The following is a 19,773-nucleotide window of genomic DNA, read 5'->3' on the forward strand; positions in this document are numbered from 1 at the left end:
AGACTTTCCCGACTTCCCTAGGTTGTCTATGAAAGCCTGTAGACTGATTTTTTATGTGAAGGACATTTTTGCTGGAAAATCGCATCACTGTGGAGTGTGTCTATGAGCATGAGCAATAAGTTGCAGACCGCAGTTCACTTAATGGCCACCGGTGTCACTAATAACAAGAGTTTCTGAATTCTACATATAGCCTCTTAAAGGGTTAGTTCACCCAAAAATGAAAATTCTGTCATTAATGACTCACCCTCATGTCGTTCCACACCTGTAAGACCTTCATTCATCTTCAGAACACAAATTAAGATATTTTTGATAAAATCCGATGACTCAGTGAGGCCTGCATTGACAGCAAGATAATTAACACTTTCAATGCCCAGAAAGCTACTAAAGACATATTTAAAACAGTTCATGTGACTACAGTGGTTCAACCTTAATGTTATGAAGTGACGAGAATACTTTTTGTGCACCAAAAAACCTAAATAAGGACTTTATTCAACAATATCTAGTTATGGGCGATTTCAAAACACTGCTTCATGAAGCTTCGAAGCTTTACGAATCTTTTGTTTTGAATCAGTGGTTCGGATCATGTATCAAACTGCCAAAGTCACGTGATTTCAATAAGCGAGGCTTCGTTACTTCATAAGTGTTTCGAAATTTCAATGGTGCACCATTGGGGGGCGCTCCAAACCACTGATTCAAAACAAAAGATTCATAAAGCTTCAAAGCTTCATGAAACAGTGTTTTGAAATTGCCCATCACTACTTTTTAGATAAAGACTGAAAGAGTTGTCGGAAGCTTAGTGACTCTGAATTTGTGCGACTGTGGTGTAGTTCGCTTATAGCCTACCTTTAGCTTTTTGCTTCTGGCGACTGCATTTAGGCTTCAAAATTAATTAGTTAAATTAATTTATGATAAGTTGATAAGTTGTGTTCATCTGTGAAAATTATCTTGATGAACAAAACCTGTAAGTATCATAAACTTTTGTTGATCACAGAGCTTATTTTTGCAACAATCCAAAAGCCTATGGGAAAATCCTATTGGGTTTTTGTCGAGGGAACCAGCGTGATGCTAACTGCCGATTGGCCTACAAAGTGACGTCATAGTTGCACCACTGACAGAAAATGTTACACAAAATACCCTAATGAACATTACACAATTATTTATACAAAATGTAATCATGTTTGATGTGTCATACATGCTGGGACTTCTGGGAATGATGTTTTACTGTTTTTTTCCCCCCCGTAAGATATGTGGTAATTAATTTATAGTTTTTACTTGCAAAAAAACATAAACATGACAATATTTTACAGTAAAATTACATATAATGCAATGTAAAACTAGTTACAACCTGTGGTAAGATAATTTACAGTAAACTAATTGAGAGGTTCTTATTGGGTTTTAGCTTCTATAAAAATTACAAGCATTTTCTACAGAATTACAATGATGAAAAGATTTAAGGCCCCATATCAAGTGACCACAATGTCATAGAAACTTGGGTGGGGCTCTTTCCATTTGGGTCACTAAACAACCACCTAGCTAGCAACAATCGTGGTAGACAAACACTCTCACGATTTCTTCGTTAAATGTAAATATAGTTGCATTTTAGTATTCACATTTATCTAATGTGTAAAATAGCCATGGAAGATAATTTTAGCCCCCAATGGAAATACAATGAACACTCAAGCTAACATGATCTGGAGACAGACAAGGTTATTGTTAAGCCCGTTTCACACTAAACACATAAGCACCATGTAAGTGGCGCGTGAGCAGCATGTGTCTATTGTGCTTTTGCAGCATTTCTAGTGTTCATGTCTACTATGAAACAGCAGTTAATCTACACAGCAGGATGAGATTTCAGATTCAAGTTAGATTTGCCATTTGTTAAAGATATTTTTTTATTTCACCATTCATTAAATTTAATTAGTTGTTATTTTAGGCTAAAAAGATGTGAATTGCGTGAAGCATTGTGTCTCACCTCTCTCACACAGCTAAAGAAAACCAAATGCTTCTTTGGCACCATGGAAGCCACAATACAGTGCTAGGAACGACAAATTGTTGTCAGTGTGTGAGAGAGGAAAGAATGGAGAAAGAAAGGAGTTAAACTTTGTAGTAATTAGGTGTCAGATTTAGCTGCATAATCTGAGTGGAATATTAGTGGCCTGCATGGTGTAAGATCAAAAACTCTTACTAGCTTCACTTCAATGTATTCTTAAAGGCTACAAATGTCAGAAAAGCATTTGCTACACTCCATTTAAACAGAAACAGTACAGACTGCTCCGCTCTCACATAATCAGTTTTCTTTGAGGGACTTTCTTTCAGATGTGAGTTCAAACTGCTCTCAAGATCCATGAATCAGTTTTAAGTGATACTGAAGGTCTGATCAAATACCGTGTATTTGCCTAATTAATTCATGAGAAAGCAAAGAGATAAGAAATGCAGACAGATGGATAAAATATTCAGGTGAATGTGAAAGGGAGAGACAAATGTTTGAATAATAGACATTAACACCAAGCATCTTGCTGCCAGAAATGTGGATAAGCAAAAAGAACAGACATAATGATTAACTTTAGAATGATTGATCAGGTTTATTTACACTCTGCAAAGGATTGTTTGCTATCAGATTCACCAGGCACACGAATGCTATTCAATTATAGGTGCACCAAAAAAAAAAGAGGAAAAACTATTTGAAACATGTCTGAAAAATGCTTTGAATGATACTGTCTCAAAAGCATCTGTTATATGCCTTGCTTTTGGCTTAGGGGTTCATGCTTTTGTCCTGGTTTCATCATCATATGTGTTTCTGGCTGTATAAATTTCCAAAACTCACATACCATTGAGATTTATCAACAACTCTGAGCTATAAACATCACTATAAATACGGCCATTGCAGCAGGAGCATGTCATTGCTTTGGCCTATGGCTTTCAACCCTTCCTTGGCCAGAGTTTTCTCATAACAGATTTCTCATTTATCATAAATACACATGCACAGGCTTTCTGCCCATTTTCAGGTTACAAATCACCAAACTTAACTTTTCACAAGTTGAATGTTCTCTTATATTTGTTTGAGATTAATAATTCAGTCCGGCTCCCACTTCATCACCAAATGGCTTTATGATGTATGTGGCAGAAATCACATTCAGTTGAGGAGTCACTGCTATAAATCTATTAGTTTTACAGCACAAACATCTATTTCTAAAGTTCATGCACCAGAATCCCATGTCGCTAAAAATGACTGTCCCTACCATGACCAAATTTTGAAGACATTTTAAATCACCTGAGCAAAAAAAGTTTGTCCCCAGGATTCAAATGAAGAGATATGCCTACATATTCATATATTTAAAATAAATTAATTTAGGTGAGAAAGACACTGCAACTTTTTCTTCCACTTTTTTTTCTGAAATATTCTTTCGAACGTTTCGTTAAGAAAAACACATCTTCCTATTGGTCGAAAGGTGAGAGGTTTCAAGGCGCCCCGCGGAGAGGCGCTAAGGACAGTGAATGAAGGGCTGCTTGAAACCGTTTTATCATTACTGTGGAGCAATGTGGAGTCAGCGTATCAACTTTACACAGATAGAGCTGCAGATTCAACAGGAGTGGCGGAGAAAGTTTCTTACATTGTTTTAAGGGAGAGGAGGGCCGAAAGTAAAAGGAGGCAGATGTTTGGGAATTCTGATGATGAAATATGTGGAGGAGTCTAGAAAAAGTGGACATGAATACCTGAACGCAAGACTCTGAACTGGAGGATAGTTTGTGATTCGCCTTGTACGAGTGATCGGTCACGTCTGGAGCTACAGATCGGGATTTGAGGAATATCACATTGTAGCACAAGCCGACGTAAACTCCAGTAAGTGTTTGTGTTCGGTTTCCATGCGATAACAGATGAAGTTTAAGTCTGTTTATAGAGCTTTATCTCTGTAGATAGATTTAATCTTACGACTTAGTCAGTGAAACATTCCTTTGTTTAAAAGTTTTCACAAAACTCGTTTTCTTTAAGCTTATTACTACAATGCATTATATGTTTTGTATTATTTTAATGCTACTTAGTTATCCAATAGTTACTTTTTTAAAGTAGTATTAGTAATTGTTCATTAAAGACTATTACTTCCAGTAGTGACTAGTGTTTATTTAATTATTCACTAGTACTTAATCATTGCATACTTGTAGTTATTAATTTGCTACTAGTCACGAACCCCATACTGACATTGTAACTTTACCATTGGTACTGGTAACAAATTGCAGATCTGGCTACTGTATTCTAGGGGGTGGTGTTTTTTTTTTTTTTTTTTTTTAATATAACTAGTAACTTTCTTTTATCTCACTAGTTACAACGCACTAGCTCAGTAATTCGTTGTTTAATAAGTAATGACAAGCCAGAATGACTACTTTTATAGTTACAATAAAACATTTTACTATTAAGATGGTTATGTTACTAGAAACGCTAGTACTAAGAAAACTGAGATTACATACTAGTAACTGTTTGAATAGTTATAAGCATTAAAGATTAAGTTCTACTACCTAATGAATAGTTAATAATAAAATTAAAATGGATACTTGCAACAAATATAATGCATTGTAGTCAGAAGTGAATAGTTGCAATGTAAATCCCCTCAGAATTCCATCCGAAATTTGCTTGCAGTGACAATGTAGAGTAGTTTCTGCTTATTTGGATAATGACCAACTGAATAGATCATTTAGAAAAGTATTTGTATTCAGTGATTTGTTAGTAGCAAGATTCTAGTCACTATTGGATTTCTTAATAGTTAAAATAAGTACTAGAAACATAAAAATAAGTACTAGTTAGTTGTGAGGAATAATGTTTTTTTCATATTTCTGTGTTTTCCAGACAACAATGATGGCGGTATGGGAAGATGGTCCATATATTCGCAAAGCATGCTACATATTCATCTCAACACTTCTGCTTGGACTGTGTTCAGCCCAGTATCATGGAGAGAAGGGTATATCCGTCCCAGAGCACGGGTTCTGCCAGCCCATATCGATCCCCCTGTGCACAGACATTCAGTATAACCAAACTATCATGCCAAACCTCCTGGGACACACCAACCAGGAGGACGCAGGACTGGAGGTGCACCAGTTCTACCCCCTGGTCAAAGTTCAGTGCTCTCAAGATTTGAAGTTTTTCCTCTGCTCCATGTATGCGCCAGTGTGTACAGTTCTAGAACAGGCAATCCCACCCTGTCGTTCCTTGTGTGAGCGTGCGAGACAAGGGTGCGAGGCCCTCATGAACAAGTTCGGCTTCCAGTGGCCCGAACGACTCCGCTGTGAGAACTTTCCCGTGCATGGAGCCGGAGAGATCTGCGTGGGACAGAACAAATCAGACCCCGACATCCCGACGACAGACCCCGCGCCGTATATACCAGACCCCTTCACTCCACGTGCGCATCTGCCACGCCAAAATCAGGCTTTCACTTGCCCTCTTCAATTAACCGTCCCTTCCTACCTCAATTACCAGTTTTTGGGGGCGAAAAACTGTGGCGCCCCTTGCGAGCACAAACAGCCACATGGGCTGATGTACTTCAAGGAGGAAGAGGTCCGATTCGGACGGCTCTGGGTGGGAATCTGGGCTATCCTGTGCTGTGTGAGCACCCTGTTCACGGTCCTCACTTACCTTGTGGATATGCGCCGGTTCCGTTACCCAGAACGCCCCATCATCTTCCTCTCCGGGTGTTACTTTATGGTGGCGGTGGCTTATGCAGCCGGGTTTTTGCTGGAGGATAAGGTGGTTTGCATTGACAAGTTCAGGGATGATGCTTATAGGACTGTGGCGCAAGGAACTAAAAAGGAGGGCTGCACCATTCTCTTCATGATCCTGTATTTCTTTGGCATGGCCAGCTCCATCTGGTGGGTGATCCTGTCTCTCACCTGGTTCCTTTCTGCTGGAATGAAATGGGGCCATGAAGCTATCGAAGCCAACTCTCAGTATTTCCACCTGGCAGCATGGGCCGTCCCCGCTGTGAAGACCATCACTATCCTCGCCTTGGGACAAGTGGACGGTGACCTGCTGACCGGCGTGTGTTACGTGGGCATCTACAACGTTGACGCCCTGCGTGGATTCGTCCTCGCCCCCCTCTTCGTTTACCTCTTCATCGGAACGTCTTTCCTTCTAGCTGGATTTGTCTCGTTGTTCCGCATCCGTACCATTATGAAGCACGACGGCACCAAGACAGAAAAACTGGAGAAGCTGATGGTACGGATTGGCGTTTTCAGCGTCCTCTACACCGTTCCGGCTACCATCGTCATCGCATGTTACTTCTACGAACAGGCGTTCCGTGAGCAGTGGGAAAAAACCTGGCACATGCAGACGTGCAAGCGCTTTGCCGTGCCGTGCCCGGCCAACAACTTTGCGCCCATGACGCCTGATTTCACTGTGTTTATGATCAAGTACCTCATGACTATGATCGTAGGAATCACGTCAGGATTCTGGATCTGGTCTGGAAAAACTCTACAGTCGTGGCGAAGGTTTTACAAAAGGCTGGGCAACAATCAAGGGGAGACAACAGTGTGAACTGAACTTTGTGGACAGCATGTGAGAAATACAGGTCAATATTGAAAGGAAACGTGAACTGTGATCAGGTCACACTACGTTGAACTATGCTGACGGTAAAAGACACTGCTGTGTGAGCTCAGCATGATTCTTTTCTCATTTAAAGTAACATATAAAGTGCTCAACACTTTTGAAAGCACAACTCCAAAGAACATGCATTTCTCCAATGGACTCAAAATGTTTTTAAAGCCTTGGAAACCCTACTAATGATTTAATAGAAAAGATGGCATAACTCTTATCTGTGGGATCTTTAATGCTGACTTTTTAGCAGGAGTTTACGCCGTGATTTCTTAAGCCCACGGCAGCCAGAAATGTCTGCAATTTAGTGCCTTGCAGTACTGATCAGTTCCTGTTGTTGAATGAATGTCTCTTTTGTTTTATTTACCACATTTTTGGTCATTTTCTCATAGATTACATGTTTTAGTATCTGGTTGCACATGGCCATTTATTTAGATTTTAGAACTAGTTAAATTTAATGTCCTTTGGTCATGAGTTGCTTATTCATCCATGTTGCCATATCAAGTCAGGTCTCATGAAGTAATTTAATATTCTGGCATTTTAAAGGCCTTAGTGATGTGAAAGTGACTGACAGGATTAAAAATGTTTAGCTAAGAGGTGTGTACAGGAGGAAATGTTACCATATTTCATTATTTGTAAATATCACATTTCTGTCAAAAGATGTATGATGTATTTAAGCAGATTAATTTTGTTTAAGGCCTTTTTTCAATTTCACTTAATAAAGTGATTAGATTTTTAAAAGCTGCTTTGATTGGCTTGATTTCGTTTGCACAAATGGTGACTTGAGTCATTGCTCTGACGACACTTTGATATTTCCCCCCCAAAACAGTTGTTAGCAAGTAGTTGAAACTGATAGTAGCATAATTTACTTAAATAACAGACCTCAAGTGAGTAGCCCTCCATGTGTCTCAAGTCCATAAATGGTTTCAGTGTGTAGCTTGAATCTAAGATGGAAGAGAAGAGGAAAGCAAGGAAAATGAGAGAAAATGGGTGAACAAAAGAATCAATGATGGTGAACAAAAGAATCAATGATGGTGAAAGAGTAAACATTTCTCTTAAGAAAGAAAAAAACAAAAGTGGCCTACAAAAACAGGATATAATCACGGATGGTGTGAAGTTTGCCACCTTGCCTCTGGGACAACAGGAAGCCCTGAGATGTACCAAAACATAAGATCTCTTCCCTTCTTCTCCAGATGAAACTGGATACCGCTTCATTCTTTAGGGTGAGGGAAACGCCCCATCCCACATCCCCTTCTGTTTTTTTTTCCAGGGGATTGGGGGATGTTTCTCAGTAAGGGCATTTGGAAGGTGATGGGGGTGGGTGGGTTACAGTATCTGAGAATACAGTATATACTGCACTAATGATTTGAGGAGGAAGGATCCAGAATTCTTGTCTGTAATTTAACAACTGTGTTAAAACTGAACTAGGGGTAATCAATCAGCCTTACTTTTCCAATTCCAATTAGACCAATCTACCATTTTGTGTAACAGACTTTAAAAAGTTAGGAGCAGTCTTGATGAAACATTTAGAAGGCTAGTCTAAGCGGTTTATGCAACCAGGTACTGGAATACCAAAGATTATGATTGCGTGGTAAAGATATGATGCTTAAACTTTACGCCAACATTAGATCATGCAGTTGTTTTTCCAGTATAATATGATTATTTGTGTGGGTACATGCACCCTAGTGTCTGACTGGGTGTGTTGGCACTCAGTGCCTCTGGGAGTGTGAAGCGTGTAAAATTCACAGCATGTGCAGCCAAGAAACGTCCATCACTTGGATTGACAGTTGGGTTATAAAATTTAACAGCGTAAACTGTCACCATCTGATTTTCTGCCAACACGTAAACACACTCATACATGTTTCTAAGGTGAGATATGGGGCATTCTCAGGAAACACGTTACATGTGTCCCTATACTTGTATAATTAACTGATACTGAACTTATTTTGCCTTCACATGCTATCGGAAATTTCTGCCCACTTCTGAATCTTGATTACAAGAAAAAAACAGGAATCGTGGAGGACACCGGGTTTATTTATGCCTATTTCTTGGGGAAATCTTATTAAAGCCAAAATATATTGAAATGTAGCATATAAAATGTAGTGTCCAATTTGTTGACAACCATATAAACATTCATCACATATATATATATATATATATATATATATATAGTCAGCTTGTAGATGATTCTGGAATTTCGGTCAAATACATGCTATTTTTGTTGTGTATAAAACATACAATATGCTTCAAATGGTTATTCATATGTAAATATGCACTATGTTAATGACAATACAAGGCGGTGTAGCTGTTATGGAAACAACTAATACCAATAATAATCGCTCTCTCATCCGCCGTGTTTATGGCATGCCCAACTCAGAAACCCAGGTATCAAAATGATCTCAGTAGTAAATACAACTTGAGAGGGCGTTCATGTCCAATTTCCCACTAGGAAACTCGTATTTACGATAATTCCAATAGCACGTCAAGCCAGCATAAATCACGCCATTAAATACCAAATTTGTCCTTTTACTCTGTCCTGGCACTTTTTGTTCACCCATGTTTTGCTGTGACAACCCCCTTTAAAAATACGGATCTTTCTGACATCATTTAGGGAATTTACATTAAAAATCAAACAGGGAAATTTCTCATACAGTCTTTATCAATATTTCATTATGTGTACACATTGCTCAATAGTTCAGCTCTTTTTGGGAAAAATAGTGTTCTTGGCTCAAGAAAACTAACTGTAAATAATGTGTTTGACAATATTTGCTAGCTAAGACTTTTATTAGACTTTTTTTTTTGCACTGATCTTAAACTCTTGCATCATTCAACCCCAAAAACATTAAAAAAAGGGTTGATATCAAACATATTTTGTGAGATGAATGTCATGGGTTATTTAAATTATAATGTGTGATTTCATACAAGGCGCATCAAAACTGAGTGATAGCATTATATTTACTCAGTTAGAAACTTAAGGTTGAAATAACGCAGCACTTTAGGGCTAGTAATGATAAACCATATGTCCATTAAGCAGGAAGTGAAAATGTTCTAAATGCTTGTTTTTGATTTTACTGTGAATGATTCATCAGTGCATATGCTTTTGCTTATTTCTTACGTTTTATTTCTACAGTAGGTTTTCCAGTGAAACGGCAGAATCTCTCTTGTGACATATACTAGACTTCTCCAATCCTCTGAAACCTAAAAAAAAAACGATGTAAAGAGCCAAGGCGTTTCACTCGGATACACATCCCAATACAAAAAAAAAGAAAAAAAAAAAAAAGATTTGTCTCTACTTCCGTTTCAAGGCAACTTTCAAAAAGTAAGTAAAAAGTTGTTGACCACTAATGATCTAAATATTTGAAAGAATAAATCTCCTTATAGTATGTTTATTGCTGGTTAGGACAGTGATACATTGGGCCCCAAGGTGGGAAAAAATAATTTATTGAAATTTCAACAGTAATAGCAAAGCCACAAATGTCACTGTCTCCTGAGAATTACCAATATATTTGTGCAAAAGTCATTCTTAGGACAAAGTTCAGATGTATTTGTCATTACAACAGGTTGTCTGTGAACGACCATTTTGCAATACAACACAAGAAGCATGTCTGTTTTAGGCTCAAGAATATTTATTGTACAGAACCAAGCTGTGTTTCACACCAGTTAAAGTCGGCATGAAACGGAAGTTGTGATAGTCCTTTCTTCCCAATTGTGACGGATATCTGAATGAAACGACTTCTCAAACAAGAACAAATGTAGGGCAATTGATTGGATCATTGTTTGCTTTCTCATGTGAATGACGGTACGGATGAATCATTTATAATAAATATTGCAATATTCCATACAAATATAAGAATTGTCCATTTTGATTTCATGGTGACTTTAACAAAAGAACCCACATGTTCTCTGAATACGGCCACACCTTGACAATTTATGATCCCCCACAGTCAAGCCTATTAGGTTAACAGGTACATTTATCTGTGATGAGCATTTTGGGCACATTTTTTTGAGGAAATCTGTTACCTACTGTGGGTCCCAGGTGCCTTGAACCTTCTGAAAGGAATATGTTTTCCCAGGTAACTGCACACCCTTTATAGGAACAGTCTTTCAGTCCCTTGAGATACAATTACCTGAATTTGTATCGATACTCAGTTCACAAACAAAGCTTTAACCTATGTTTTTCAAGGTGTTAACAATGTTTACCTGTGTAAAGAGCTGTCTCAGCAGATCACCCTGATTGTTGAGGTATCTTATGTCTATTCTGTGCTCTCTCCTTGATAGAAATATGAAAAGGAAGTGACGGCGGGGTTGCCCAGGGAAACATTCCTTCTTGATACATAATATTTCCCCCAGTTCAGTTTCCCACAGTACATTTCAGGGAGTATTTGTGCCAAAAATATTGGATTGAGTTGCTACACTTTCTCCTACTCTTTTTCACTTCTGTGTATCAGGTCTGTTATCTTCACCCGTATTTTTATCATTTAATTTTCTTCCTTGAGGACCAATTACAGTGTTATTCAAGGCTGCTGCACCAAACTGTCAGAACAGTCTTTTTTTACAGTCTATGGAACAGAGCAGTCAGATTATTTTTTTCACCCTACGTCTACGTCTCGCATACAATGCAACTACTCAGTGCTGCTTTCTGCAGGTCAGGTGGAGTATTGCAATAATAGTGCGCATGCGCCAAACCCGTCCGTCTTTTATATACGAGTTGAATTACATTTGTTCAAAGTTTTTTCCCCTAAATCAAAACGCAGACGATGATTTAACGATTTCTACGTACAAAACATGATTATTTGTGCATAAAATAAGCTTTTTATACACAAGTTGTGCTGTATGTAAGCTGTTCGCATTACGTACAGGTTTATAGATCTAAAGTCACCATGAAATAAATGGTGAATTTATGGAATATTGCAGTACTTATTATTAATTATTTGTCCGTGCACATTCTTATTTTATAAATAAATTCATGTGCCCTCGTAAATTTTAATCAAAATATCCGTTTACCGTCGCGAGGTCGGGACAACCTGTCACTCACATGAGATCGCAACCATCCAATCAATGCCCATTGGACAAAATCAAATCCCGCATTTTTTTTTTTTTTTTTTTTTTTTTTCTTGTTCGAGAAGCCATTTCACTCGGATATATGTCACAATTATATATGAAGAAAAGACACAACTTTTAGGGGCAGTTTACATGACACAGTTTTAAACTATAAACGGAAAACTTATGCATTTTGGCTGTTCATTTACATGACAGCGGCATTTTTGGGGGGCCTGAAAACACAAAAAAATGGGTTTCAAAGTGCAAGTTTTTTAAAACAATACCGTAATTGTCTCTGTGTAAACTACAACAACTATAGGCTCGTAGTGTTTCTTTACAAAGTAACCTCGACAACTACTGGCATGAATAATACAGCGTTTTTAGTCGCTTTCGTGGATCATTTTGACAACGTTGTCGGCTGTACATTTCAGCCTACATCGTTGTCATTTAAACATACCCTTATGCCCAATTTAAAATGCTAGAACGCCCAATGTGTGTGAGTTACAATTAGCAATATTTTTTATAGCATAAATAACACTAATTTCATTTTAAAGTCATCGTAAAATGAGCATTAGCTTGTGACGGCTTCATAACCCTGACAGCAACATGACGGCCCAGATCCGGCCCATATCTGGGCCGCGTGTAATCCACATGTACCAGATGTGGGCCAGATCTGGGCCACACTATGTTGATGTCTGGGAATACACAATGAAATGCACACAAACTGTTAAAATCAGACTGAAAAGATCAGGGGCCTTGTTAAAACAAACTTGTGATGCAGGTTCTACCCCAAAGCACAATGAGCAGCACAATGTTTGGTAGACCTTCACACATTTTACTCTTATTATTATAGTTCCTCTTATTATCCCCACTACTATAACTGGTTGGACCAAGTTTCTGAACTTCAAATAGGCATTATGTAAATGTGCACAAAAGCTACTCATCTGAATTTGCAGAGATACAAAACAAGCCGTTTTTGCAGTTTAGCTGAAATGTAGCCTAGCCTATATGATGTTTATGGACTAGGGAGAAGCTCTAAAAGTTACAGTATGTTTTCATAGTACAACTCCTACTTAAATAGATCAAGAAAATGCAGATTCCTCACGATATGATCCTTTCTACAAAATGCAACAGAGACAAATGCTTGCTAAACTTTAATGAAAATGTGTGCTCATAGGTGATCTGCACCCTTCCCCCCTGAATAAACACACACACACACACCAGCCCTCCTCCATTTTTTGCGAGGTCTCATCTGGTAGTGTTTAGGCTTTCGGAGGTGCTGTATCCCAGGCACAGAAATTGGATCATCCCGTTGGGGTTCGGCTATAGCAGAGGCCCCCACAGCAACACTTTGTGCCAAACAACCAGCATACACATTATTCATGTTAATCATTCGCATTACGTTTGAACACTGTAGTAGGACGCAATGCCTTGGTGTGACTACTTTTTATACACTGACACATAAACCACAAACACAGTGGCCTCCTCGAGTCCTCAAGGTAACAATGAATGAATCTGAAGTTCTTTGATCTGAAGGTGAAACTTTGAAAAACACTTAATCTCAAAGGGGAAACACAACCTTGTTTTTAAAAAGACTCCTAAGGCATTTGTATGGCTCATGTAGCATCAAATGGACACCATTTCTGAGTTTTCCCTTTCTTTCCAAGAACCTAATTTCATCCCTCTCTCTTTTGTATCTCATCTCTCTCTAATTCTCATCACTTTATCCACCCTTTGCTGTTTTTCCAACACTATGTTTCACTCCCAGACCCCCCATTTCACACACACACACACACACACACACACACACACACACACACACACACACACACACACACACACACACTCTCTCTCTCTCTCTCTCTCTCTCTCTCTCTTTTCCTCCTGCCTTAATATCTGTCCCTTCCTGGAATCAGACACTTAAAATAAACAATCTCTCTATACAGCACAGTAAGGCCCTCTCTCCCTCCACACTGACATTCAGCAGAGCGGGATCCTCAACAATGTAACTAGAAACACACTGAATCATAGGGAATATTGTTACTTTTGCATAAAAAACTCATCTTTTTAGAGCTGTAGTCTAAGGAACATTTCAAACATGATGTAGAATTAACATTAATGATCACACACTATTAAGTAGTTCCAGTTTTTCATCTGTGTCCAGGTCCGGATCTGATGCGTGACGACGTCAGCGGTGGATCAATCCCATAATAACACTCGGATCCTTAGAGTTATTGCTTTAGATGACAAATTATTCTTCCTTTGATCAACTTGGAATCTCAAGTACCGCATAGTCACAGCATTCACAAATGTAAAGATTAAGAGAAAGACGTCATATTTTGATGAATATCAATATTCCTTTTTTTTTTTTGTATTTTAGTATTTTAAAGTTGTGTACCAAGATAAGTTGGGAGACAGAAAGCTTTACATTATAATTTTTACTTTTTTTTTTTTTTTTACTAACAAAAAGTACCAAAATGAACATTCAAAACAAAATAATATGTCTCTTTTCCTAAGGGAAGTGTTAATAAATTTTATATTTTATGTTGTGTAAAATCAGGACAAAACCACACACATCACCAGCAAAAATATGATCAAAGATAGGTGCTTGAACAAAAAAAGTATTAATAAAAAAAATAAATTAATATTTTATGTTGTGTATAAATGTAAATGCATTTACAATTATACACTGGTGTTCAAAAGTATGGAATAATTAAGATTTAAATTTTTTTTTTTTTAAATGAAGTCTCTTCTGCTCACCAAGGCTGAATTTCTGATCTTAAAAATAAACAAACAAAAAAACAGTAATGTTGTCAAATATTGTTACATTTTTTAAAATGTAATTTATTTATGATTTAAAGCTGAATTTTCAGCATCATTACTCCTTCAGTGTCACATGATCCTACAGAAATCATTGAAGATATTGAATATGAAGACATTAATTAATTATATATATATATATATATATATATATATATATATCTGTACTGATACCATCCTCAGACTGGTCTGTTATATAAATACCAAAGTGCTGTAAGTGCATTTACCTTTCTATATGACATATTGCTTTTTATATATTATCTGTATATTGTTACATGCTGTATTTCCCAACTGATATGTATTAATTTAAAATAAGTGGCCTAGCAAGACTCGAAAGGTGTTGCTGCCATCTAGTGTTCATAAATGGAACATTCCCAAGATCATTTTTCCTACAAGATTTGAAAGAGCACATGTGAAAACAAACTGTTTTATGACACATTTTATTTAAAAAAACAAAAAAACAAAACAAAACAAAAAAAGACAAAAGCAAAGTCATAATTCTTCTATATCCACAAAACCATCTGGACCAAATTCCCTCCCCTCGCGCATAGAATTAAAAATATAAAAGTGTAGGAAAATAAACATAATTACAGTGACACTGTTGCTGTATTTATTGTGTGTATGTGAATGATGCCCCTGAGTACTAATCAAACAACATAGCTACCCATTATTTCTAGGCTTTGAAATCCATTTTTGAGGCTAAAAGGGAGCCAAATACCCAAGACCAGGCAGCGTAGGTGACAACACAGATTCAAACAGGGGCAGTACAAATTCATATACATTACACAAAACCATGCAAAACAAAACCCTACTCGTCATTTACAACAATACAGTGAACTCCCTCTTGCAATATACCGTACAACTGTACACAGCTGTTGCAAGACACATGCAAGAAAAGGGAAGAAACATTTTACACTTTTCTAACATCAGACAACAACTGCACAAATAAACTGATCATCTCAGAATGTAAAATACTCAAAGTTTTTCTTATGGCATTATGGCAGGTGTGTTCACTAGCAAAAAACGAGCCTGTTTTGGAGATTTTGGTTCAAAAACAATAAAACAAACAAGTATTTCATGAAAGCTAATGAACCTGACAGAACTCTTAACAATAGCCAAATTCATGAACAGAAGTGAGCAACAGGAACACCAAAGCTGCCATCAAACATTTGTCTTGATTTGATTGGATTTAACAGCATAATCTAACGTTTTTTAGCATTACTGTATGGATAAATTTCAATCAGCTCAGGGCACAGCACAACATGTTTCATGTGTCAATGACCAGAATCCTTTAAAAAAGGCGCACGAAGGCAGGGATTGGTTAGCGCAAACACAGACAGAGGATAGTGAAAGAGGGGAAGAACGTTTGCCACCCCAACTCCTTCAAACACAGCAGTCCTAACAGATTATCTATTTGATCCAGATGGTTTTTCTGCTTCCCTTTGAGGTGACAGCAAAAGGAAACAGATGAAATACATGTCATACATACAAAATTATGATAAAAATAAAGAGCATGAAAAATAATTGTCTAGTCATTCCGACAGCCACCGGTCTGTTCCTGATACACCTCGATCACATCCTCATCTTCCATTCCCAGCTGAAAGACAGACAGAGAGAAAAACATGGTGAGCAGGAGCATGACTGATTCGACTCTTTCTGCTCTTGTGGAAGTTTTCAGCAGCTGTGGTTGTGGCCAGCTGGTCAATACTGCTGTAATCTTGTAGCAACTTTAAGAATTAAAAAAAAAAAAAAATAGTGTGTTTTCATTCAGTCACAGAAGAGAAATGAGCTATTTTTATAGTGAACCTATTATGCTTTTTCTGATATTACCTTTCAATCAGTATGTAATATAGTTGTTTGTGAATGTAAAAGGTCTGCAAAGTTTCAAAGATCAAAGTGCGCAATAAACCTAGTTATCGTCTCAAAAAAGAAAGGACCGATTTTGAACTGCTGAAACGAGTTCTCAGTAATTCCAGTCTTACTTCCTGCACAAACACACATAGGTTGTAAAAAATTTGCATAATGCCAGACTAAGGTCTTCATTGGTTGCCTGCGAACAACATCTACTTTGACCCTCAAACGCTGTAGTTGTAGCTGAGGCCTTGGAGAGTTTGGTTTGTGTTGCTGACATGTCAAGAAGACGCTGCTTTCTGCGCTTTGAAAGCAAATCCACTTTGTATGCACTTCCAAAGAATGAGGGCTCGGGCTCAAATTGATATGGTAACACCGAAGCCATCGTTACTGTTCGTATCACTGTACACAAATGCTGAAAATCACAACGGACTGGGCCATCTGACCAATCAGAGCAGAGCAGGCTCTAGGAAAGGAGGGGTTTAGAGAGACCGAGCCTGGGTCTCAATGTGCATACTATCCAACCTAAATAGTATGTGACATTAGTGATATTCAATACTATTTAGTGTGGATAGTATGCACATTGGGATGCAGGGCGAATCCTTTATTGAAGAGTTTTAGACACTGAGAAATGAGGTGATGCTGCAATGTATATTATGAGAAAATTAAAGTGCTTTTTGACCTTGGATGCATGTAAACGTGTTGTAGAAGACCTGCAAAAAAACATCATGGACCTTTAAAATAGCATAATAGGGGGACTTTAAACAAAGTCTAAAAATCAGAATTGGATCTATTAGGAAAGGCTTTATGTAAACACCTCAGTGAGGAAAAAAAACTATATTTCAAGACCCAGATTTTATATTGGACACCATGTGGCAACCCAACATAGCATACCAAATGTATCCTCATTGTAAATAAACCCTTATTTATTGAACCCTTATATATATATATATATATATATATATATATATATATATATATATATATATATATATATATATATATATATATATATATATATATATATATATATATATATATCATGAACCCTGTCCATGTCGGCATCTGCATAATTTGGCTAGCTTGATGGATGATTTATGCCAAAATACCACAGATTTCGATTGGATGCATGGACTTTGTCATCAAAAACACAAGGGATTTTTTTTCTCTTCTCTATCACTTGTTGCAGTTTTACTCATAGAAGTGTGTACTGTACCTCTTTGGGGGTCTGGTTGTCTGCAATTCTCTGTCCCTCAAAAAGAAACCTTAGAGAGTTCATGGGTACACCCTGCAAAAATGTGAAACAAACCATGTCATTACACCTGCAAGAGGCTGAACAAAATTAATTCTCAATTTTTCTAATGTCTAAATTTATACCAGCAAAAACAACCACTAACCATGTATATATTTCATGTCTACTGCAGTGCAGCTCTGATATAGACATACAGTATCGTTAAAAAGTTGAGGTCAGTGAGATATTTTTAAAGAAATTTATACTTTTATTCAGCAAGGGTGCATTAAATTGATCAAAAGTAAAAGTAAAGACTTTTACAGTTACAAAAGATTTCCATTTCAAATTAATGATGTTCTTTTGAACTTTCTATTCATTAAAGAATCTTGAGTAAAAAATGTATCACAGCTTCCACAAAAATATTAAGACCGTTTTCAACACTGATAATAATAAGAATTGTTTTTTTTTTGAGCACCATATTAGATAGATCACATGACACTGAAGACTGGCTGCTAAAAATTCTGCTTTACCACAGGAATTACATTTAAAAAAACATTTAGAAAATAGATTTTTTAAGCTGTAATAATATTTCACAATATTGCTGTTTTTACTGTATTTTTGATCAAATAAATGTAACCTTTGTTAGCAAAAGAGACTTCTTTTAAAACCCCAAACTTTTGAACGGTTGTGCAGATAAATATTTATAAAATTAATAGTGATCACTCACCTGTCTCTGACTGTAGGATTCCTTCAGCTTCTTTAAATGTGTCGTCATCTTCACTTTGAAGTGAATTTCACTGTTGTCCTGCAAAATGACATGAAATCACAAAATTTGCTTACTTCTTTGCAGATGAGTGATAATAAAATGTAATCATAGGACAGCAGTATTGGCAGCTCTTGTCAGCTTGGACAGTACTGGGTTTAGATGACTTAATATTACCAAATTGTGATCCGATAACCTAAAAAAAAGCGCCTCCATTTACCTGACCGATCACTTTCAGTTTAATATATTCTCCATCCTTCTTCTCGCCTCCATCACTTGAGGGCTTGGTCTCCTGTTTAAGCAAAATGAGAGAAATTAGATGTTTAGTATCCTATGAATCTAATAATTATTCATTGATATGTCATTCCTAGATAGATCTCATTTTAATTCGTTGAATCAGTGCAGAACAACATTGTCAGCCTGATGCAGTTTGTTTGTTCAGTACTTCATTGACATCTGCAGTAAAGAAACTGCTTTAACAGTAAACATTCATCCAGCCCTACTACAGTAAAGCAACACGGACTGATAATGCAAAACACAAAACTAAAAGCAACATGTCCAAATGTTACACAACTTTTCCTAATTAACACATCTAAAATGAATTAATAAACTCAAATGTTCAGCATGGTCCCTCAGCTCAAGCCTTCATGAACTTTGCTTCAGGGCCCTGAGCAGCTAACTAGCACCCAGGCTAAGTGAAAGATTTGAGAAAGAAATTAGTTTCTTTTTCAAGTTTACAAACACAGTAAACGGGACTAACGTACGAAACTCCAGAACCAAAGACAATATACGGGTTAAAACACTTCAGCTGTTTACACAGCAAGACTTTCCCATCCATAATCAGTTAGCTAGCTATGGAAACAGACAGGCTAAAAAGATGGGCCCTCTTATTTTCATTTTCTACAAGTCCGTCTTTCTCTTCTGCTCTCACAAACAATCTCGATTCTATAACACAGGTTTGAACTCACCGTATCTGACATGATATTCCGCAATGTACAGCCCTTCTTTGGAGCAAGATCGCTTGATTTAAATAATGAAGTAAAATGTGCAGTAATGTGAGGTTTTGCTACCAACAGACTCACAACACAGCGCCGTCTACGTCATTGGAAAGGGGCGGGACTTCCTCTGGTTCGTTGACCCAAACAGTGTTGTTTTTCTCATCATGCTCTTTCTGATTGGTTCCATTCGCGCTCGTCTCGAATATTATTGGACACTTCGGTGAAACGTGTGGAGGCATGTACTGTACCAAAGCAGATTGATTTTATCTATTTTTACATTTTTATAAAAAAGATTCAAAATATTTTGTGAAAGATTAAAATAATACATAAACAATGTTAACCCATTTTTTTATGTTAGACTGTGAATATTCAATATCAACCAAAAATAATGAATACATAATATAAGCGCATGGATCTGAAAATATAAAACTGAACAGTAAGGAGTTGGTGTTTTAACTGCATAATATGTACACGTGGTCCTGTGAATTACAAT

General features: G+C 37.2%; 2 protein-coding genes across 2 annotated transcripts; one reads left to right on the top strand and one right to left on the bottom strand.

Moving 5' to 3' along the window:
- Positions 1–3,500: 3,500 nt before the first annotated feature.
- On the top strand, positions 3,501–7,318 carry fzd7b (frizzled class receptor 7b). The gene is made up of 2 exons (XM_048200814.1): positions 3,501–3,841; positions 4,841–7,318. The coding sequence occupies exon 2, from the start codon at positions 4,847–4,849 to the stop codon at positions 6,518–6,520; it is 1,674 nt and encodes a 557-aa protein (XP_048056771.1). The 5' UTR covers positions 3,501–3,841; positions 4,841–4,846; the 3' UTR covers positions 6,521–7,318.
- A 7,543-nt stretch (positions 7,319–14,861) lies between these two features.
- sumo1 (small ubiquitin like modifier 1) lies at positions 14,862–19,404 on the bottom strand. The gene is made up of 5 exons (XM_048200816.1): positions 19,251–19,404; positions 18,503–18,574; positions 18,247–18,324; positions 17,505–17,576; positions 14,862–16,034 (listed from the first exon to the last, which is right to left on the bottom strand). The coding sequence occupies exons 1-5, from the start codon at positions 19,260–19,262 to the stop codon at positions 15,966–15,968; spliced, it is 303 nt and encodes a 100-aa protein (XP_048056773.1). The 5' UTR covers positions 19,263–19,404; the 3' UTR covers positions 14,862–15,965.
- Between the last annotated feature and the right edge of the window lie 369 nt (positions 19,405–19,773).

The sequence above is a fragment of the Megalobrama amblycephala genome, linkage group LG8, assembly GCF_018812025.1.
Source record: "Megalobrama amblycephala isolate DHTTF-2021 linkage group LG8, ASM1881202v1, whole genome shotgun sequence".
In the NCBI taxonomy this organism is placed as follows: Eukaryota; Metazoa; Chordata; class Actinopteri; order Cypriniformes; family Xenocyprididae; genus Megalobrama; species Megalobrama amblycephala.

Coding starts and splice junctions, on each gene's coding strand:
- fzd7b (XM_048200814.1), top strand. CDS start 4,847: ATGATGGCGGTATGGGAAGATGGTCCATATATTCGCAAAGCATGCTAC.
- sumo1 (XM_048200816.1), bottom strand. Junction 18,325..18,502: donor AACTGAAAGTGATCGGTCAG/GTAAATGGAGGC, acceptor GTCATTTTGCAG/GACAACAGTGAAATTCACTT. Junction 17,577..18,246: donor AATCCTACAGTCAGAGACAG/GTGAGTGATCAC, acceptor ACATTTTTGCAG/GGTGTACCCATGAACTCTCT.